The sequence below is a fragment of the Macaca nemestrina genome, chromosome 8 (assembly GCF_043159975.1).
Source record: "Macaca nemestrina isolate mMacNem1 chromosome 8, mMacNem.hap1, whole genome shotgun sequence".
Classification (NCBI taxonomy): Eukaryota; Metazoa; Chordata; class Mammalia; order Primates; family Cercopithecidae; genus Macaca; species Macaca nemestrina.
In genome coordinates, this window is record NC_092132.1 from 141391888 (window position 1) to 141415708 (window position 23821).

Genomic DNA, 23821 nt, shown 5'->3' on the forward strand with positions numbered 1-23821 from the left:
ATATGCAATAAGACTCTAATCTTAAAAAGTAACTTCTATTTTATATTTCATAAGTAAAAGTATATGGTATATATTTAATTTAGGAGCTAAGAGCTTATGCAGGTTAGCACAAAGAAGAAAAAGTATGATAAAACTATATTATGTTGATAAAGTTAGATCTTATTTTAAAGGCTTTTTATTTTTATTTTATCTTTTTTTTTTTTTTTTTTTTTTTTTGAGACGGAATCTCGCTGTGTCACCCAGGCTGGAGTGCAGTGGCTCAATCTCGGCTCACTGCAAGCTCCGCCTCCCGGGTTCACACCATTCTCCTGCCTCAGCCTCCTGAGTAGCTGGGACTACAGGCGCCCGCCACCGCACCAGGCTAATTTTAAAGTCATTTTTAAAGAATTGCACTAGAGACATGTCTACTACATATGCCTCAATAATATGAACTACTAAAAACCTTGAATTTGCTTTTTAGTGGTATTTCTGGAAATTCTTCTGTTAGCACATTTGAAAGAAATCTGCAGCAACAACAACAAAAAAATTAAAAACGCCTTCAGATCTCCTTCTGATGCAAGACTCAAAAAAAAATAAGTCTCATTTGTCAGACACTTTATTAACTATTCTTAAGTAACAGGTCTGTCCCCGACAGGCTCAGTGGCACCTCCTGGCAGGCTATAATTCAGCCAGGGTATTAAGGACATTGGGACACATTAGCTGTTTCACGTAATCCATAAACCAGTTTGCTGAATTGATTTACACTAACTCCTTGCTGGAGCATCTTTCCAAATTATCACTCTTTAAAATACTTTTATTTTAGAATCAGAAAAATATTTATTTAACATTTAAATATTAATATTTAAATAAAAAATATTATTTACAAAAGAAATAATACCACCAATTAACAAAATGCCTACTTTATGTCTCATAGAATTGCTGTGAGGATTAAATAAAATATGTAAATATTCCAAACAATAAGGTATTCATTTTGCTGCTTTCCCTTATCTCTATGTATATATAAAAAAAGGGCACGAATACCATATGCCTGACTATGTATGCTCACGTTAATATTTATTGTAAATTCTAAGTTCCTTAAGCTTAGAAATCAATTTTTATTATTCTGTATATAGTTCCTATTTTCACTTAAAATATACAAGAGAGCTCAACAAATATAAATCAATAAAGGATGACTATCAACCCAAGCAAAATACTTAACTGCAAAGAATGATGGAAGAGAATAATAATAAAGAATAGAGGCCCACTTTCTGCCTATTTCCATTTTGTAAATTAATGCAACTTAATTATAGCAGGAGAAATTTTAAATTTTTATATTAGCGATAAATTAATGTCTTTGAACACAAAACCATCTTCTGAAGGAGCTTTAAGAAAACCTAATTCCCTAGGGAATAAGATGCACTTTGAGTTGAGTCATAGTTTTGCAGATGTATATGAAAGATAGTCATAAGTTCCTCATTTAAATAAGTAGGGAAATGCATTTGTTATTTTTTGCTGCATAGCAAATTTCCCCATAATTCAGCAACTTGAAACCATCATGAACATTCATAGTCTCACACCGTTGCCATGGGGCAGAAATTTAGGAGCAGAGCTTAGTTGAGTGGATTTAGCTGAGCCTATGTCATAGGGTTTTCCACAGATTTGGCTAGGCCTGGGGGGTCTGTCTTCAGTATGGCTCACTCACCTGGTTGTTGGAGGCCTCACTTCCTTGCCATGTGACCCACATGGAGCTGCTTGAGTATCCTCATGACATGGCCGTTCGCTCTCGCCAGTACAAACCTTTCAAAAGACAGAGCAAGAGGGAAACTACAGTGCCTTATGGAACAGTGTCAGAAGTCGCATACCATCACTTCTGCCATAGTCTATCAGAGAAGGGAACTAGGCTTCACCTTTTAAAAGGGGGAGTGTTAAAGAATTTGTGGACACATTCAAAACTCATCATAGCAAGCTCTATGAGAACTGCCATCCCGACGCAGTAAAGAAATATTACTTCTTAGAACTCATTCCAGTTTGGCTCAGCTTTTTACTAACACACTTTTCCAAAAGAAACATAGCGTGTTTTAGCACAGATTAAGAATTATCCAAAATTTGGAACTTTAAAGATACGCTAAAATTTTATAACTAAGAAAACTGTGATCTAAAGTGTTTAACCTTCTTAAGGTCACAGGACTAGATCTGAGGTCTATAGATACCCAGTATAAATCCTCAACTGAGTTCAACTATATGTTGTTCAACATTATATGTTATAATGTCAGATGTATATGAAATCCAAGGTTATAAGTAAAATTCAATGTAAAAATTTGTGTCCAACAAAATGAAAAAAGGGTTTATGGGGGTACAAACAAATATAAATACCATCGTACTTGCCCCCAACATACTTGTACTTTAAATAGAGTTAGAAGCTTTCAAACATGTAACTAAAACAATTAAGATTATATTATTTATTTTAGCAACTGATATACTGTTCTTTCAAAGCTAAAATGATCAAAGTTATTCAACAGCAGTGGGTACTAATCAAACTAGCCAGATAGATAATATTATAAATGTTTTGATTAAGAAATTAACACATTTAATTAAAGCAATCTTGAGGTATTTTCTATTCTGAATTTTTGTTATGAAGGAAAATTTATTACAGTTCTTGAAAGAAAAGTACATGTAAAACCCCAATGTAAATAATGCATTTGAATAGAAATAATTTTCAGGTCTACTTCAATATATCTTTAATTTTCTGGTACTCAGGGTTCTCCAAATAGAGGATCTATGAAAATGCAGCATTTGTTAATGGAATTTTGACCCAGATACTAAAGAAAAGATTTGCAGGAATTAAAAATAGACAACATAGAATGTAGCACATTTGCTGAATTCCAATAACAGACACATAAACAAATAGGTTGGCTGTCTCATCTGGCCTATGTGGATTTGGTGTGAATTATTATCAAGACGGCCTGCAAATAACAGCCAATTTTAAAAGTATATTTGGATCTCATTTTACAAAATCATAGAAAATTGAGAAAACCTGTTTTCCTTATAACTGAATGAATTATCCTCCTGATTCAAGGCTTGTATGATGGCGAATTCCTGAAGAAAAGAATGCTGCTAACTGGAAAGAGGACAAGGCCTCATTACATTAGGGACATTCACTTTGCTACTAAAATGCTCTAAACTGTTTAGGTATCTGTTTTTGTTTGTTTTATTTATTTATTTATTTATTTTTAGACTGAGTTTCGCTCTGTCGCTAGGCTGGAGTGCAGTGGTATGATCTCGGTTCACTGCAACTTCTGCCTCCTGGGTTCAAGTGATTCTCCTGCCTCAACCTCCTAAGTAGTTGAGACTATAGGTACCCACCACCATGCCTGGCTAATTTTTGCATTTTTAGTAGAGACAGGGCTTCACCATGTTGGCCAGGATGGTCTCAATCTCCTGACCTCGTGATCTGCCCGCCAGATCCCCTCAAAGTGCTGGAATTACAGTCATGAGCCATTGCGCCCGGCCAGTATCTCATTTTTGAATCACTTAATACTTTCCAGTTTTTTATAGACTACTTCCCTGTTTAGCACATAGGTTAGTAAACATGAGTATTTTTTAAAAGTTCTTTCCTGGTACTAGATTTTGTATTTTAAGTAATTGGGATCTGCTTAGTCCATTTGTGTCACTATAAAGAATACCTGAGGGTGAGCAATTTATACAGAAAATTGGTTTATTTGGCTCATGGTTCTGCGGGCTGTACAGCTGCATCTGGTAAGGGCCTTGGGCTCTTCCACTCGTGGCAGAAGGGAAGGGGAGCTGGTGTGTGCAGAGATCACATGGCTAGAGAGGAAGCAAAAGACAGCTGGGGAGAAAGGTTCCAGGCTCTTTTCAAAAAATTGATTAATTTATTTGTAGAGATGGTGTCTCTCTATGTTACTCAGGCTGGTCTAGAACTCTTGGCCTCAAGCAATCCTCCTGCTTTGGACTCCTGAAGTACTGGAATTACAGGCATGAGTCACCATGACCAGCCTAAGTTCTTTTTAACAACCAGTTCTCATGGGAACTAATAGAACCAGACCTCACCCCACCTACCCTCAAGGAGAGCCTTCATCTATTCATGAGAGATCACCCCATGACCAAAACACCTCCCATTAGACCCCATCTCCAACATTGGGGATCATATTTCCACATGAGATTTGGAGGGGACAACATCCAAACCACGGTAGGAGTATAGCAGTTGTGTGGCTTTGGGGCCCTGCTCTATTATAATCCTTGAAAAAGAAAAAAACACATCGTTTTCATGTTTTTATTTTTAAATGTGCTACAAATACTTTCTTCTGTTCATTCCAAAAGATAGATAATTAGATGAAGTTGCACCCAGTACAAAAGTTAGAGTTATGCAAAGAGGATCTGAACTTCTCTTAATGAAGAGTTAATAGACATGTTTTTAACTCATTTCATAGACAGCAGAAATCATAAGACCAAATATCCCAAATGGATATTAGCAAGAAATGTAAGATAACAAAGCAGCATTTTATTCTAATGTTCATATTTGAAACTAGAATTCATTTGACATAGTGCCAATAACTTTTAATAACTTAAAATCCAAACCAGCCTTTTGTCAGCCCTAATAATAAGGTTATAGAATTAAATAATGGGCCAGGTGCGGTGGCTCACACCTGTAATCCCAGCACTTTGGGAGGCCAAGGTGGGTAGATCATGAGGTCAGGAGTTCAAGACCAGCCTGGCCAGCATGGTGAAACCCCATTTCTATTAAAAATGCAAAAAATTAGCTGGGCGTGGTGGCGTGCACCTGTAATCCCAGCTACTTGGGAGGCTGAGGCAGGAGAATTGCTTGGACCTGGGAGGCAGCGGTGGCAGTGAACCGAGATCACACCACTGCACTGCAGCCTCAGGGACAGAGTGAGACTTCATCTCAAAAAAAAAAATAAATAAATAAGAATTAAACAATGGTTGGAGAAGGATACTGAAAGAAATTGGTGTATTAATCTGCTCTTGCATTGCTATAAAGAACTACCCGATACTGGGTAATTTATAAAGAAAATAGGTTTAATTGGCTCACAGTTCCACACACTGTACGGGAAGCATGGCTGGGGAGGTCTTAAGAAACTTACAATCATGTCGGAAGGCAAAGGGGAAACAGGCATATCCTACATGGCTGGAGCTGGAGGAAGAGGGTGAGGGGAAAGGTGCTACACACTTTTAAACAAGCAGATTTTGTAAGAACTCACTCACTATGGGGAGAATAGCAAGGGGAAAATCCACCCCCATGATCCAATCACCCCAAGCAGGCCCCTCCTCCAACACTGGGGATTACAATTCGAGATGAAATTTGGGTGGGGACACACATCCAAACCATATCACTTGGGTGGGAAGAAACAGATGATAATGGAAAAGTTGTGGAGAGAATGATGTTTGCAAGCGTTCTTTGCCAGTGGAGGGCGGGGTGGGGAAGGGAGGCGAAAATGGAATCTTAATTGTAATGCAAAACTTCTCTTTAAGACCAGGTGTCTTTTACATGCTTACAATATGCTACTTTCACTTTTTTGAGTGTTTTTTATTTTGTTGATGTGCTTCTAATCAGAAACAGTTTTATAAACTACACAGCTACTAAACCAATTACATTTGAGCCTGATGAAAAGTATCCCCATTATAGGTATAAATAGACCCGTTAGCATCACTGCTGACTGATGAAGAATTCCAGGTCTGCAAAATCCAGCTCTATTTTAAGTGCTCCTTGTCAGCACCCAGCTTTGGAGTTAACCTCACTCAATTGTGTTTCTTTGCAGGAGAGAGATTACACGAGGCTAAACCACAGAGCATTCAATCTGTCTCGTGAAAGTATATAAACACTTTCTAGTGCAGTCATAAAAACTATGATTTCTCCCTTTACTCTGTTAAGTGCACGCTTAGCTAGCAAAGGTATTCAGAAAGAAGAGAGGGAAGGTTCAGCTGGCCGAGGACTGACATGTAGAAAGGGAAAAACGTGTCCATGGCTTACCTTTGTGTTAATGTTTCCTGCTCCCTTAAGATTAATCAATAGGCATCTCAAGGATGATCAGTGTTCAATTACTTCTTTAAGCCCATGTTCCAACTAGGTGTTTTGTTTGTTTGTTACTAGTAATTAAAACCATACCAATATCTTTAGTTTCTAACTTTCTTTTTTCCTACTGTTATCTATGGTAAAGGATATGTGCAGTAAAGCAAAAATGTGACTCCTAAAGAGACTGTGTAGAAGAAAAAGGAAGAACGTGAACTTAACTAAGTTAAAACCTTCGGTTCAAATCTTGCCATGGACACTTACCAATGGTGAGGTCTGGGTCAATTATATGACCTTGACTCTATTTGACTTGATTTCCTCATATATAGAATGATATAGTAACAATAACTACCCTTTGGTAGTTATTAAGATTATATTACTTGGCTAAGCACAATGGCTCATGCCAGTAATCCCAGAACTTTCGGAGGCCAAGGCAAGAGGATCACTTGAGGCCAGCAGTTTCAGACTAGCCAGGAAAACATAGCAAGACCCCTTCTCTGAAAAAATAAATAAACAATTTTTTTTTAAATTAGCCGAGTGTAGTAGTGCATGCATGTAGTCCTAGCTACTCAGGAGGCTGAGGCAAGAGGATCACTTGAGTTCAGGAGGTTGAGGCTAGAGTGAGCTATGATCACACCACTGCACTCCAACCTGGGTGACACAAAAAGACCCTGTCTCTAAAAATAAATAAACTTAATTTAATTTAAAAAGATTATTAATAAGTTAATAAGTGCCAAGTACTTAGAAAACTGCCTGGCAGAGTTACGGTGCAGAGTTAAGTGCAGAGTTACGGTGACCGCTAAGTAAGTGTTGCCTATTCCCCCATGTCACAGAAGCAACTTACCATCACTTTTCCTAGTTATTCACAAAATGCTGGCCACTTTGAGGACTATAACTGGATTCTTGACTACAATTTATTTCTCTGACTTTGCTTTCTCAATCCTCTTTCCACTCTCCTCAACTTCTGCCTGCCCTTGTAAATGCAATCCTCTTAAATCTCCTAATTCGAACTTCTCCCTTTCCTTCTATACTTTCTCCCTATGTATCACCTCCCAGAGCCTTTAATTCAGGCCTCATTCCCCTCACCACACAGCAGACACAGCCCAGTACAGATGCGATCTTTATGCCTCAGTGATATTGGTCAAAAAATTACCGACCACAGCCATTTCATCTCTATCTTTTCTCCAAGAATTCAGATTTATTTCCTTCTCTCTTCATCTCCTATCTTTTACCCAGCTTTTGATAAATAATTATTGAAAATATGTTTTGTAAAATGTTTAGTTAGCAATCTTATCTAACTTCTAAAGTTACATGTAAATTTCAGTTAACCGGGCTATGTCTATAAAGTCTATGCTTTTATCTTGAATGTTCAAATTATTTAATGGGTTTTCTAGAGAAAATTAGTATTGAAGCAATTCAATCTGGACATTAGTGTTTTCATACTTGCTAGTTAATTATCCTCCCATCTATGTTTATAAACAAAAATGTGGCTTATTGCTAATGTTATTACCTAACCTTCGTTATACTTGATGATTTGAATCTTTTCAGCATTAGTCTAAATTGAAAATATGTCAGTGCTACAAACTACATCTCACAGAAAGCTCAGAATTCATTGACCCATTTTGAAATATAGTTTTCTGGAACTAAGGTAGACTTTAATGGTACATAAATGATGTAAGACTTTTTTCACTTATTACAGTCTATGCCTCACATAACTCTCCACATAGGAAGAGAGTGGGGAGAGAGGAAATTTCAATGCTCATTCATAGAAGAAAAGAAAAGGAATAGATTCAATTAAGAATCCAATAGAAAATACAAGAAACACTTAACACAAGATTATTTGAGAAGGGATTAGTTACACAGGGACTATTCGCAAAGTTGTACGGTAGGAGAAACACAAAGGATACTACAGTCACCAGGGGGTTAGTAGCAGCTGAGCTGATCACCCCAAGGCCCAAAAGACCAGAGAAGGAAGCAAGTAACAAAACCCAGAGGGGAAAAGGTCTGCAAAGTCAGCTGCCCTAAGAAAACCAATGACCTCAGGTGAAAAGTCACAACAAATTCCAAGCAATCATACCAGGTAGGATCCAAGGGAGTAGATAATCCAACCTCACTGTCCTCCCCTTCTGTCTCCTTCTACGGCTTGCCATGGACCCAGTCTACCTGGAAGCCAAGAGGAATAAGGACCCTGTTGATGGAATCCATATAAAGCATTCTCATATATATTATCATCCAGACTGGGACACTTTTGAGGGTTGAGAAAGTTGTCAAAATTAATTACCATTATTGCAAAAAAAAGAAAAAAGAAACATGCTACTCAACAATTATCTAACTACATATTTGGAGCTTTATACAATACAATGAATAACAAAACCATGATACCAAGAACTCACCGATGACTCTGTATATACTAGGACAAAAGTGCTGCACCTCTGTTTATCCTGCATATCTCACATCCACCTAACCCACATTGCCCTTCTACCTTGTCAGACTTTGTGGGTCCTACAGGCTGCAGCAGGCACCAGACCACACTGACTGGTAGACCAAGTGGCTGGTAGGGACACATCGTTCGACACTTCCATCACCAGCAGAAATCAGAAAGAGTTAGCTGTCCCTAACCAGTGTGTCTGAGTACACTTTGTTAAGCCAGTAGGCAACCTGCATGCTGTTCTTGAAAGGGAGGTGTTGGTTAGATTACATCTGAAAGGGGTCAGGGAAGGAGAGGCTGTTTATCACTTAATAGTCTTTCAGATTTAACCCCATACTAACGTGAGAACTTTGTTCTCTGCACATGCATCTCACACAATACTAGACAAGACTATAGAAGCTGGAAATACAAACCCACCCTGAATAATTTTAATGTAACTACTAATAACTTTATGTCATCAAAAATAAACATTTTGAGACAAATGTTAAACTGATCAAGAGATCTTTTAAACCAAGATTATCCCAGGCAAACCTGAGCATATGACTCCCTGTCTCCATCCAGGTCACCCTTCCTGCACAGAGGATGGGATAGAAAGGAAATCTGGGTGAGGGGGCTGGGCAGCAAATGGAAATTAACAAACAAAATACGGGGACTTAGGTCATCAACGGGGTAGAAGAAATTGAGTTGGGCTCCTGTGATTTAAGGAGCGAGGTCACAGAATAGTTACCATGTTATCAAGTGCAGGCAATTGAAAGGCTCCAACATCAAGTTCACCTCTAACTTAACCTGTCTTTCTGACACCATAGAGCAGACTCCTCTGACATTTTATAGATAGATTCAGACCTGTACCTCAGAGGTGCCAACAAGGACATCTCTTCTGCCCAAGCATTCGCCCTCAAAGAGCAGAATGTTTATAGAGATCTCAATGTTAACACAATTTATCACTTTGAAAGCACCAAATGTTTGGCTATTATTTGATTATCATCCTGATTCCAGAAACCTCTCGTGAAATTTTTGATCAATTTCTTTTTATTATTAACATGTATGTATGTATGTATGTACGTACGTACGTAGAGACAGGGTCTCAGCATCTTGTTCATGCTGGTCTCGAACGCCTGGGCTCAAGGGATCCTTCTGCCTCAGCCTCCCAAAGCGCTGGGATTCCAGGCATGAGCTACTGCACTAGGCCATTCATCAGGTTCTGTTAGTCTTCTGTGTCATAAACTTCTTCCTTAGTTCCCAATCACTTACAGTAGATTCTGCACACTCTCAGGCCTGAAGTGATGACCTTCATTAGAGCTGCAGAACATTAGAATACCTTTACTTTCAGCCAAAATAAAACCTACATGTTACTGATCCTGGCATCATGATGCACATTCTAGGTTAGACCACGCATAAGATATATCAAATTTGTGGGTGGTTACCACTACAATGAATATCTCCCTGTAATAAAAATGTTTCTGGGTTCCAGCCAAGAGCCCACTTTATGAAGTCATATTTGATAAGAATAAATTACAATTCAGTGAACAAGATTACGGTTCGTCATAAAGAGATTTATGTATATCATTTAAGTAGTTTTAATCTGTATTCTTTTTGTGGTTCTGATTTAATGGTTTATGTTTGAGCTTCTACCAGAAGCCTGGATCTACCAAAAGTTTTTAAGTTGGATGTTATGAAATGGTGGGTAATACAGATGAACATGCAGACATTGAATTATTAAAATGAAATTAAGCTTATATTTGAATATAATTGGTAATAATTAACCAGACCAAGATGGCTATGAGTAAATGCTTTACCTCTCAGCTTTATAAGACACTAAGTGAAAATACACAAAACAAATAGATTGACAACACACGTTATTTTGTTTATAAGCTAGATATTATATGCCATTCTGTTAAACTGTAAACCAATATGTTACCTCTGTTTTTATCCAAGTCTATTGACCAATATTATATGTATATTTATAATATAATATATGTATATTATATGTATATTTATAATATACGTATATTATATATACATATATGTGTAATATATGTTATAAATATATGTATAATATGCATATATGTGTAATATGTATATATTATAAATATACTTATACATATATCTATATATGTATATACATATCTATATATGTATATTATATGTATAATTATATGAATACATTTCAATAATTTATGAATAGTGAATGGAATTCATTTTCATTTGGGGAAATTTCAGTAAGTGATGAATCCTGTGAAGAGTTCTGATTAAATGCGAGTAGTGGTCCCAGGGATCTCCTACAATTCAGAAGTCACCCAAAGTTCTCATGAGTGCAGAATATAAACGTTCCACATTTTCTGGTACAGGGATCATTTCCACTTATGCCCTCGGGTCTCCTGCTCCAGGACTTACAGAACTGGGAGCCTGCTCCTCTGTATGGAGACCCAAGTAGAATATCATCACTGGCTTACCTAAAAGCACAAAGAATAGTAATGGCTAGTAATAGCTAGTTTGGGGTGACAAATCTCAAATTAAAGTTGAGGGAGAAGGATTATATCCTCCACACTGAGCTTTATAAAACTTAAGGAAAATAGTTGAAAAAAAAGAAAATGTTTTTCAAAATCTCACAGAAAAAATTTAAAATTATTCAAAATAAATAAAGGAGAAATAAACATGTGGAAACAAGTTAAGCGGGCTGGAGGAAGAGGAGGACTCAGAGACAGACAACCTATACTTGCTTTGCATTATTTCCAAATAAATACATACAGTAGTTGTTTTTAATCTCATATTAACAAATACAACAGTAGGAATATAGTTCACAATCATGGAACTGTGTGACAATCCCTTCCCATGCAGCAATTTCATTTAATCCTCACAAATAGCCCCAGGATGTAGCTACTATATCTACCCCTATCTCACTGAGCTCAGAGAGTTCTAGAAAACTGCCAAAAATCATCACGCAAATAAGTGGCAGTAAGAAACCTTGTACATGTTCATATTCACCTCTAATGTTTTGTTTCAGTCCTCAGTGTGGATTCACAATTAGATTACTTCTTTTCACAGCATGTCTTCAATTTCTTTTCCGCAATTACTGCACTTAGCAAAAGACCGTGTAGGTAGTGAGTACTTTGCATGAGTCTTTATGATTAACTAGACCTAGGCACACGAGGATGAGGATCTCAGAGCACATTACTATAGAATGAGCATTCTAAGAAGAAGAAAGAGAATCACTAAAGCATTTTAAGGAAAACAGTGCTGTGAGTAAAAATCTTCAGCAGGGACGTTGCCTTAGTAATGCCCAGGAAATCCTGTGAGAAGGAGCATTTCGCACCAGCAAAAAGCTACGATTCAGACTTCACGGACAAAATGAATCATTATGAGGAGTGTAACATCGAAGGCAAGATAAATTGCTGGTTGATATCGTCCAACAAAAAGAAAGATAAACAGCTATTTTGAGTCAATTGCTTGCTGAATAAGTTAATTATCTTGAGTATCATCATCTTCACTGGAAATAAGCCTACATGTCTACATTACTCCTTAATTATGAACTTTCATAGATCAGACTTAAAAAAACAAAACTACCATGAATAGTCAGTATTTCTAAGTGGCTACCACAGGCAAATCAGCATACAGAACAATAAAATAATTATTTTGAAGAGTTTGCAAATTTAAGAAGATATATGTAATATAGACAGAATGAATACATTAATATGCAATACTTAAATATATTCATTAATTTTAATAGGCATTTTTTCTGTTAGCAATGTTCAATTGGAATAAACTTTAATGGTAACATGGAGAAAGACATGATTTCTTAAATTCTGAAAAGAATTTAGAGGATGAAAATATATCTGAAGGATATGTCATGAATAAATCATCAATTGTAAATTTCTTAGAGATACAGAGTATTATCATTAAAAAATTCAATAAAGACAGAGAAGAGTTAAGTTAATGTGGCCCAGTCATGGAGCCCTTTCTGTTCATCTAGCTTGCTAAAGAAATTATTTAAAAAAAAAAACTTAGAATAATGATTAGTATTTATTTTAGACCACATTTCCAAATAAAAGTGGCCTCAACCAGAGCTTTGTCAGCCGGAAATTCAACATTTAGCTATCGGAAGACAGCATGGAGTAACATATTCTGCAGAATTTGTTGAAGAGAGAGTTACCGGCTTTAAATACAGTAAATGCCAGTGTTTTGAAAAGGAAAAGAAAAAATTTTCAAGGTCACAATCCCAACTTTCATTCTTATTTAGTGGAGGGTCATGTCATCTCTGCTCAAGATAACCAACAGACATACCTGTGAGCGGCACCAAAATATCCCTTAAGAACCAACTTTGCCTTTGTTCAAATGTTTAAACAACTATTTTAAGCTGAGACCCTAAATTTCTACACCATATAATATAAATAAAGCTGTAATTTCAGTCTACAAAACTGAAAGACAGTTGTTAAAGTCAGTGATTTCAGTGGGGGACTAAATCTCAATATGGCTGACAGCTTCTATTAAGTAAGATGTGTCCTTTTTTTTTTTTTTTTTTTTAGAAAAAGAAGGATGCACAGCATGAATGACATTTCTCAGATAATTGTGCATGCATTTATTAATATTTCACTTTGGTTATAGATATTTGTGCCTTGAAGGCAATGCTTTATACCAGCACATCATCTCTCCTTTCTGAAACTGAATTTCCATTGTCTTCTATGATCTCATTAAGAAACTAAGTTAATTTGGAATCATGAACACTAGGAAGGATGAAGCCATGCTGACCTCTGGCTTCATCGGTCTTATGAATAATGGTATAGTAGATAGGGTTATAAAGACACATGCCAGTCTAGTTTCCATCTGGACACAAAAAGCCATATAGTACTGGGCAAGTCACTTAACCTATCTGGGTCTCAACATCCTCATAGGCAAAATGAGAGAGAAAGAGCTAAATCAGTGTTTTGCGAAATATAGTACTTACAGTACTAATGGTATATCAGCTGATACTGGGGTAAACATTCTGAAATTTTATAATTATGTATCCTAGTATGTATTATGAGTAATATAACCCACAAATCAAACCCATAAATTTTGCATTTCTATTATTTAGAAAAAGTAAAAAATAGAAAATGTATCTAAATTTGATTTTATTAAATTATTAAGTCAATAATTTATAGATGATACATGTATATAGTAAAAATTCTGAAGGTGGTATTTGAAGAACTGAAGATTGGGAAACATGAATGATCTCTAAATCCCTCTCCATCAAGAAGAGACTATATTTTTAATGAAAGAATGATGACTGTCAAAGCTAGAGAATTACTTTGTAAACCAAAATAGATGATATCAGATTGCCAATCAGACACAGCTTTTCAATAAACTTCTTTGTTCAAATGAAAGCAGACTGAAATCATTGACTGGCTAACAATATTGCGGACTGGAGTGATTTCAAAAGAGTCTTTAAATGAAGAAGAGATGAAAACAAACCCATTTTCCCATGTACCTTCTTTTCTTTCATGCTGTCTTTCATGTCTTCCCAAAAAATGTGAATCCCAAAACACTTCCTGTTGCCCATGTGCCCACAATGGGCTCTTGTGCCCTCATCTGAGACAGGGGCTGTTCCATCACTGAAGGATATTTTCTTGCAATTTCTAAGGACAGAATTACTTATTTTGGAATTTCTCTGCAATTTTTTTTTTGTGGAACATATTTTTGTGGGAACAAAAGTGAATGTTTTAAAGGAAAAGGGGTAAATTACTCTGTCACTGATTTTTCTATGAATTAAGCCACTTTTTAAAAGGCAAATGAAGAAAATTTCTATAGAGATAAACAGAGCACTCCAAACACTTCTGTGCGAACATCTTGAATATTCGAAATCATGTAAAAGAAAGCTCTGACAATAAAAAGAGAAAGCACAAAATAGCTAGTGCTCTGTTTGTGTACTGCAGGACAAAAAATAAATTTGCTTCACGGAACACAGGAGAATTTACATACTATCACAGCTGCCAGTTGTTTGAAGAGGTTGGCCTATAAGGTCCTTCTTAATGATAGTATTCTATGTTCCTGATTCTAAAGAACTAGGAGGAAAATATTTCATTCAAGTGAGGAAAATGTCATAAAAAATAACATATTGAAGAAAATGAATAGAAATATTTCATTTCATTTCTAAAATAGAAAAACATATTCCTAAAATCAGAGAAAATAGGGAAAAAAAAGCATATTCCTAAAATCATCAGGAAGAAATTGGTTCAATTAGAATGTTTCCATTGATGAGATATTCAGATTGTCAATTGTCATGGATTCAGATAGGATGCCTATTACTTATGATGCTATTTATGTTAGCAGCTTCCGTGTGGTTGGTGTGAGCTCCTAAAAGGTATCCATCTGAGGTTCTCCTGGAAGTGCAGAAAGCCATCTCAGCAGCAGACCCAAAGAATCAATATATGTTTAGAACATTTCCACGTGGCATGTCAAAATCAGCATTTCCCCAACCATCTTTCACATCCAAAAACACAAACAGACATGCACACAGTCTAAGCTCCCACATACAGCTTTAAAATATCTCATTAGAAGAAACCAAATTGTTTCCTTCTCTTTTACTAAAAAAGCTTTTTTAAATGGCTTTTTACAAATTCGATCGTATTAATACAACACCTTACCTGGCCAGCTTCAATGGAAATCTTTACATGTGGAGAACTATTAAACGGTCTCAGTATAGGGGGCCGGGGTGGTTGGGAGCCATAGAAAAGGTGCTATCTTATTATTTAAATATCTTAGACAAGAAAAGCAAAAGACTATGGATGATTCTTCTCCCCTTTCATTTGGAAGTTATTTGTAGACTTTCCTTTGTTCCATTGAGAAATAAGAGAAAAAAAAAATATGAAGTTACAGCGAACCCATATGGCCAGCAGGAAAATCCTGTTTAATTGCTTTATTGCAAGAAACATTAAATCACTTCCTGAGGATGCAGTTCAAATGAAACATATGGCAACTATTAGCAAAAGCCCCTAATGAATTCAAAAATATGCCTTTTATGGGAGCTTTCTCATAAGCATCAATCATACATGTTATTTAAATTGTATATACAAATAGGCATTTGGTGTTTTAGTTCCACCAATGTTGATGAACACCTACTCTGTACCCTATTATATAGTCAGCTTGTGTGAAATTTTATTTCTGAGCCCAGAACTAGATATGACACGATGGGACCTCAGAACATGGACCCAAATCTATCCAGGTCTCTTCTCAGAAACCAAGGACGAGAAGAATCTCCCAATCAATGCCTCCTGCCCAAGGGTTTCATGTCCAAGAAAACCATTCCATTTCTACTTGGATAGTACTAATGATCTATATTCTTCACACTCTTTTTAATGCCAAACTAGTGATGTGGCTAATCATTCGCATTCAGCATCCATTCTTTGCCTTTTTTGTAACTTCTTTAATTAGATTATGAATTCCACAAAGAAGAAAACTTTCCTAAGAGTTTTTGTATCTAGGATAATGTGAGGCATGTAATTAAGAATTAACAATCAGCTTTAACTAACTGTAGAGCAAGGGTCAACATTTTTTAATTGTTCCTAATGCTGTTCATCTATGGAAAATTTCAGAAATTTAACAATTTAATACATTTATTCATAAACAACTTTCTAGAGAGACAATTCTCCCTCAAATTCAAAGATAAACCATTGGAGGAATATCCACCTGTTATCACTATCTGGTTTTACTCTTAAAAAGAAGTTATAAAATTCTAGGAATACTACACTTTGACTATCCTTTCTCTACATTGTAATATGGTCTTTGAAGTTATGTAATGGAAGTGAGCTTTGGTAGCTTAAAAATCATGCAGTGTGGTGAGATTCTAAAGTAATTGACACTGGCTACATGAAATATGGACATTGGCCATAAGGAGGCTAAAACATATTTTTGCTTGATACCCCAACTCACTGATTATCATTTTTATTAAATATTTACTTACACATGCTTGGTTATATACTTCTGAAATCAAATAAAATATAGAAAAGACTTGTTTTTGTCACTGGTCAACTTGTGATTCGGGGCAAAGCATTCAACTTGACTTAAATGTGTCTGCCATGAGAAGAGCAGGCTTCTTTAGACAATGTCTAAATGTCCCATACAAAATATTCTTGTACAGGTATTTTGTGTTCTAAGTAAATGTCTTATTATAAGACCAATCCAAACTTTTTTCCTCCTTCATTTCAAAATAAGTCTGTTTAGTGTGGCTCAGAGGCCAGCATGCCCGTGTTGTGCCTTGCTTCCATTACTGACAGTATGACCTCAAAAGAGTTACTATACATTCCAGGACTTTACAGGGTATTCTAAAGATGCGGTGAATTTCTGCAGGTAAAAGCTTAAACCTGGACCATACACATACTAAGCACCCAGTAAGCACTCGCTATTTTTATCCTGAGGAACTTTCTCCAGGAACATTCTTGAATTACCTGTCACCAACTTTTCAAGTCTGGTTGATAAAAGAAGGGTTTCTGTTTTATTTTTCTGTTCGTTTGCTTTTCACAAAAGAGAGAATGTATTTTAAAACCCCTGATCAGGGGTAAATTTAGGGGCTAGACTTAACATTTAATACATAGTTTGGATTTAATTCTAATTTTAAATACGTTGTAAGAGACACATAGAAAGTAAACAAACATTACCAAAACTGTAGGATCACTTGTAAAAGGAGGAAATTGCTTTCCTCTAGTATTGAATCAGAGAAGTTCTTGAAGAAGAAGAAAAGTCAGATGACTTTTTAATAAATGAAAGAATGCCCAGGAAATGCTGGCAGCCTATGCCATTCATTGGAAGCCCTGATCTCTGGGCCTGATCCCCCAAGCTGCCATTTAATCCATACATCTGCATCTTTGGGAGCATGTGGAGTCACCCAGAGAACAGTGCTGAACAACTAAACGTAGATTGAGATTGAGTCAAAATATGCTTTCAGTATAAAATAATATTGCCAAAGCAACCCCCGTATCTCTCCTTTTTTTTTTTTTTTTTTTTTTTTTGACAGTCTCACATGGAGTGCAATGGTGTGCGGTCTCGGCTCACTGCAACCTCTGCAGTGAGTTCAAGAGATTCTCCTGCCTCAGCTTACTGAGTAGCTGGGATTACAGGCACCTGCCACTATGCCTGGCTAATTTTTGTATTTTTAGTAGAGGCGGGGTTTCACCATGTTAATCAGGCTGGTTTTGAACTCCTGACCTCAGGTGATCCACCTGCCTTGGCCTCCCAAATTGCTGGGATTACAGGCGTGAGCCACCACGCCCAGCCTCTACTTTTTATCCATAAGGAAATCTTTACCTTAGTTGAATAATTGCATCAATCACCAAATCCCCTAAATCCCAAAGGTGAAGATCTCAGCAGTAATCAATATTTCACAAGGATATAGACGTCTTGATATTTGCTATTTCTAGAAATGAAGATTGATGCTATTTTCTTGGGCTGATCCACAACAGAGGTGTACTTGGGTCTCTCTCTCTCTCTCTCTCTCTCTCTCTCTCTCTCTCACACACACACACACACACACACACAAATACCCATTTGAGTGTGCTTTTCTCACGTCAACTCTGAGGATGTTGTCCCTGAAGAAATGAAAAAATATCACCTTTGGATCTATCCTGTGGTCAGTGGTTATGGGGTAGAAGGCATCAAATCCCAGTGGGTCAGTTAATACATCCTCAACTATATTTTATACATGAGTAACTGAGATGAATGAGAACCAGAAAGTCAACGTGCTTCATTTGTTTAGGGGTATCCACAAACAGTAGAACTAGAGAGTTAAGCTTTAAGTTCTTGGAAAGATCTCATTCTGAGCCCTATGTTTTTAAATAATGATAGTGATAAATGCTGGGGATTGAGCTTCTAAATCTTTCACATCAGTCAACTAACCCACTGGACCAAGGCCCATTTTAATAGATAGTAAGAGTGGCTTTTCCCTGAAGATCTGCTATGCTTTATAGAGGCTGCTTCCTTTAGTTCTTTCAGCAATCCTGTGAAGTAGATGTGATGATCTAGATGTGATTAATAAAGAAGAAACCTGAGCCTTGAGAGGTAAGATAGCTCACTTTAGTGCACAGAGAAAATAAGCAACAGGGAAGAGATTTGAAATGCCCAGAAACTAACCAATTTGCTTCTGTCTCCTAAAAATAGGACCAGAAAATTTAACTACGAAAGTTCTACCCCAATTCAAAGTGTTTTTAGATTCATTTATTGCCAATGTTGTTGTTTGTTTGTTTGTTTGTTTGAGATGGGGTCTGACTCTGTTGCCCAGGCTGGAGCCTGTAGCACGATCATAGCTCACTGCAGCTTTTATCTCCCTAGGCTCAGGTGATTCTCCTACCTCAGCCTTCCAAGTACCTGGGACTATAGGTGCATGCCACCATACCCAGCCAATTTGTGTATTTTTTGTAAAGATGGGGTTTCACCATGTTGTCCTGGCTAGTCTGAAACTCCTGGGCTCAATGATCTGCCTGCCTCTGCCTCCCAAAGTTCTGGATTACAGGTGTGAGCCACGACGCCTAGCCCTTTGCCAGTGTTAAAGATAATATGGATATATATTCATTTGAGTCTGTCTTCAGACAAGAGAATAATTAGAAGATGATTTACAGTTATCAAAGACAGATTTAGTGATTTTAATGATAGTTCCAAAATGCTAATTTTTCTATTGGCAGGCTCTATTTCATTTTTGCTTCATTAATTATACTTCATTTTATTTCTAATGATGCTTTTTGATGTTTCTTCCTAATAATACCATAATTTTTGTGTCTTTTTTTTTTTCAGGCTATTCCAGGTATTTCAGAGAAGGAAAAGGCTGGTAAGTTGACATTTTGGTTGTGTTTTCTCACCAATCTATTTTAGAATAAATTTCACCTTAAAATAGGCATTTTATTAAATATATAAAATGCATACATCTCATGAATATCTGGGAAAATGTTGTTTAAAATCTGTAAAAGAAATTTGTTTTGCTCAATATATAAGAAAAATATATGTGGTTTTCTGACATAACGACATTGTGTTACAATAAGATATGTGTTTCTTGGGGTCTTCTTTGTAACTGCAACCACAATTGTTTTCTTAAGTAAAAGAATTAGATGTTGATCAACGTTCTGGGGAATGAATTTGGAAATTAGTTGTTAATAATTACCAAGATTTATTTTTAATCTTCATTACTTAGTAGCCACAGAAAAAGATGTAATTGATGCTTACAGCTGATGCTATACTATCAAAATTACAGTGATGAAGCAATGTGACTAATTGTATTGAAGAAAAAATTCTGGTGTTTTTCTAATTATAATTATTTAACAGTATTATGGGAAATGGACAAGGACTGATGAGAAATGAAAATATGAAAAATTAGACTTGGATTGGTAGATCTATGTGCTTTTAAAAAATCATACTGTCTTACGTGTTCTGTGTAATAAAAACAAAAACAGATTAAAGGTATATTATCTAACTTGAAGTACATCACTTAGTTCGTAGACATTTGTGATTTTTAAGAAGTATATTAAAAGTTTATAGTCTCATGTTAGAGAAAATATTAAAATTTCAAGTGCCTTTACACAAAAGCATTAGAGTTTGTCTGGCGGGGGTGTTTGCCGTCTATGTCAGTGATCTTATTTTTGCTGCTAGATAGTTTTTACACAGAATTTTCCTAGCTTGTGTCCTTCTGTGAGCTAAACTTTTGTCTCATGTTTAGGCTGTATCTCATTTCTTCACTTCAATAATGTTGAGAAGTATCTCTTCAGAATAGAGGGAAAATATTGAACTGGCATCACATGTCAGCTCAAGAGAAAAATCACACAACATAACAATGTACTAATACCATAAGGATTAATATCAGGTTGGTGCAAAAGCAGTTGTGGTTTTGGCCATTGAAAATAATTGCGGTTTTGGCCATTACTTTGAATGGCCAAACCGCAATTATTTTTTCACCAATATATTTACCACATATTGAATGGATTTAAAGTGTTAAATCTCCAATATCTTAAATAGCTGTCCCCATGATTCACTGCAATTTAAACAAAGTATATAACAGAACAAAGTTGTCATCCTATTCCACAATGTCAGCAAGTTTTCTCACACCCCAAGAAGAAAATGAGGATGTGAGTTGTTGGCTGGTCAGCGGGGGAAAGAAGGAATGGAAATGCCATGGCTAGAGGAGAGAGGAAGGCAGAGAGTTCTCTTTCTCCTCTTCCAGTTAAATGGCTTCAGTTTGACAGGGAGAAGCTCTTCATTCTGTCAAGCTTCTCGAATATTTTGAAAATATTTTTATTTTTATTTTTATTAGCATTATTATTATTATTATTTTTTGAGATAGAGTCTCACTCTGTTGCCCCAGGCTGGAGCACAGTGGTGTGATCTTGGCTGACTGCAACCTCCACTTCCCAGTTTCAAGTCATTCTCCTGTCTCAGCCTCCTGAGTAGTCGGGATTACATGCCTGCGCCATCACGCCCGGCTAACTTTCGTATTTTTAGTAGAGAGGGGGTTTCGCCATGTTGGCCAGGCTGGTCTCAAATTCCTGAGCTCTCTGGTGATCTGCCCGCCTCGGCCTCCCAAAGTGCTGAGATTAGAGACATGAGCCACCGCATCAGGCCTGAAAATATTTTTAAAACAAAGAACTAGAGAACATAAATATAATGTAACCACTACTTTTTGTCATAATCCTGGAAATTTTCCGCCTTAAGAACAACATTTTTTTAATGAAATTAATAGTCCCTCCTTACATAATCTTTTTGAGTCATTTCTATATGGCTGAGGCACACATAAAAGAATCAAGAGATTAAATTTTCAGAGCTTCTATAAAATAACATATATGACCTCTACAGGCCCCAGGCACCTGGATGCCCCATCTCAGACACTTAGCAACTCAGGATGGACTGATTTGAGCAAAACCTGACTTCTGCTCTTTATGAAAATATTAGAATGACTGGAATTTACTCCAGAATGAATTTTTATTTAGATTTCTGGAGGATATGCTGATATACTTAGGAGAAAATGTAATTTTGTTTGATCATTTAAGTATAAGAAAGAAAGGATCTTTTTTCAAGGCACTCAATTTACCTGTCAAGACAAATGCTCATGTTTGAATATTTTATGAATCATAGTAACAAATATGACAACTCAAAAGAGAATGTGATTTATTTCAAAAGTTTTAAGTACCATAACAGTCTAAGCAATATAATTCTATTTCTAAACTTTATTATTTGAAACATTAAAAATATTTTGAGTGTACTATATACAAATATAAATCTTGCTTCTTTCATGTCTTTATGAATCTCTGTTTGTAAGCTTCCACTAGACAGAGGAATGGCCATGAAGGCAGGAGACCCACTCAATCTTCTCGGGGTTAATTGAACTCTTAAATAGGATTAAGCTTCATACCCACCCCTAAGGCCTGTCTTTTTTTTTTTTTTTTTTTTGTATCTTTCTAAATGAATGTAGTCTATTGTTCTTTATTAAGAAAGTCTATTTTTAATCTGTGTGACCTCTCATCCAAGCTAACTGGAACCAACTCTACTAGGCTTTGTGAAGCTCTAAATTAAATCATTTGGGCACATTCCATTAATCATCCTTGAATTGCAGTTGTGTGATTGCTCTGTGTGTGCTGTAAGTAACTGTCTTCTATTCTGATCCATGTTTCTATGATAATACAGCTCAGTGGGATCATTTCTGCTGTTTGTCTCCTGCCCTGTGATGACAAAAATCTTCAAAGGGAGGCAAGTTTGAAACAGCCTTTTATGGATTCAGTCATTTCACAAATACTTACTGAACAGCAACATGTTCTAGGCATTCTATTAGGTTCTATTGAGAAAGCAGTTATGAATAAGGATGGTCTCTGCCCCATAGGAACTCAAACTCTAGTTGGAGGATATCCCATCAGGCTGGCATCCCTCCTTCTCCTCTTCTCAATTGAGAATTTCTTAATCCTGCTTATTCAAAAAGCTTCCCAAGCAAGGAATCAAATCAAAATATTGTCTTCAGGAAACTCTGGGTGAGAATGTGCCTTCTCAGGATCTGAGACAGAATCCAACCAACTTCTTTTTTAAATAATCAGAACTAATCACACAAGTATCGATATGTATAATTATATCCAATAAATATCATTTTCATCTAACTTCGATCATGTCGCTAGAGTTTGTATGCTTCAACCTTTTTTGGCACCAGGAACCAGTTTCGCAGAAAACAATTTTTCCGTGGAGTGCAGTGGGGGATGGTTTCAGGATGAAATTGTTCCACCTCAGACCTCAGATCATCATAAGGAGCGCACAGCCTAGATCCCTCACATGTGCAGTTCACAACAGGGTTCATGCTTCTATGAGAATCTAATGCTGCTGCTGATCTCACAGAAGGCAGAGCTCAGACCGTAATGTTTGCTTGCCCACCGTCCATCTCCTGCTGTGTAGCCTGGTTCCTAACAGATCACAGACCGGTACTGGTCCAGGGCCTGGAGGTTGGGGACCCCTGCTCTAAAGAGTGTACCAGTCCTGTTGGAATATCCTCCAGCACATCTGCTTCCTATCTGTATGGCCTTGAGCAAGTCACTTAACTTCCTCATCTCCCTCATTTCCAGAACACAAATCAAGAATCTGCCATGCTGTTGATGTAAGGCAATAATGCTTGGTACAAACTAAGTCCCGAAAAATGGTAGCTGTTTTTTATGATAATTAGTTGGTGCCTACAGGACGAATAGACACTGGCTGCGTCACTGATGTCCTTGTGTGTTCCACAAGTCCTAAAATGCTTCCTCGTGGTACTAACAGCTGAGCAGCTCTCCACGTGGAAGAAGAAAGAGATCACTTTCTCCATGAGTCTTCTGAATGAGTTAATTCAAAGGTTGTCACAGTATAGACAGAGTTGATCACATTTTAACCTCCCTTTAGAGATTTTTTTGGTCTATTAGACTGAAATTCTCTCTCAGAAACAGATAATATTTGATTTTCAAAAAAAGATTAGTTTCAGAGAAATGTTCATGCTGTGTCCCATTTTCCTGTGACTCCATTATCCTCCTGTATCCACAGTCCCTGAGGTCATCAGATCCTATCTACCCAGCAAGCCAGCTAGGCGCCTGGGTTCTCCTGCCGCTCCCAGGCTCCTCCACCTTCTGCACATGGTGTGTCAGCACTGCCCTCTCGTCACCCTTGTCCATCCCTCTGGCCACTGCTTTCATGCAGGGCTTCACTTTCCGCTGGACTTTCACAAAAGCATCCAGAACTGGTTTCCCTGACTGAACCTCTCATTACACCAGTCTATTATCTGCACTGTCACCAGAGTTATCTTTGAAAATATATAACCTGATCATGTCAGTTCCTGTGCCAACAACATTTTATCTGTCTCTTTATTAGCCGTAGAGTAAAATTAAACTGTCATGGCTGGTCATTTGTCCATTCAGGAG

At 36.8% G+C, this 23821-nt stretch overlaps 1 protein-coding gene across 7 annotated transcripts in view; it reads left to right on the forward strand.

Moving 5' to 3' along the window:
- Positions 1–23821, forward strand: part of LOC105491127 (DLC1 Rho GTPase activating protein) — a 520902-nt gene that overhangs the window by 280741 nt on the left and 216340 nt on the right. For all 7 annotated transcript variants that reach the window (XM_071068619.1, XM_071068618.1, XM_071068615.1 and 4 more), the window contains one exon: positions 19209–19242. In XM_071068619.1, the coding sequence (XP_070924720.1) occupies positions 19209–19242 (34 nt within the window). The remainder of the gene's footprint in view (positions 1–19208; positions 19243–23821) is intronic.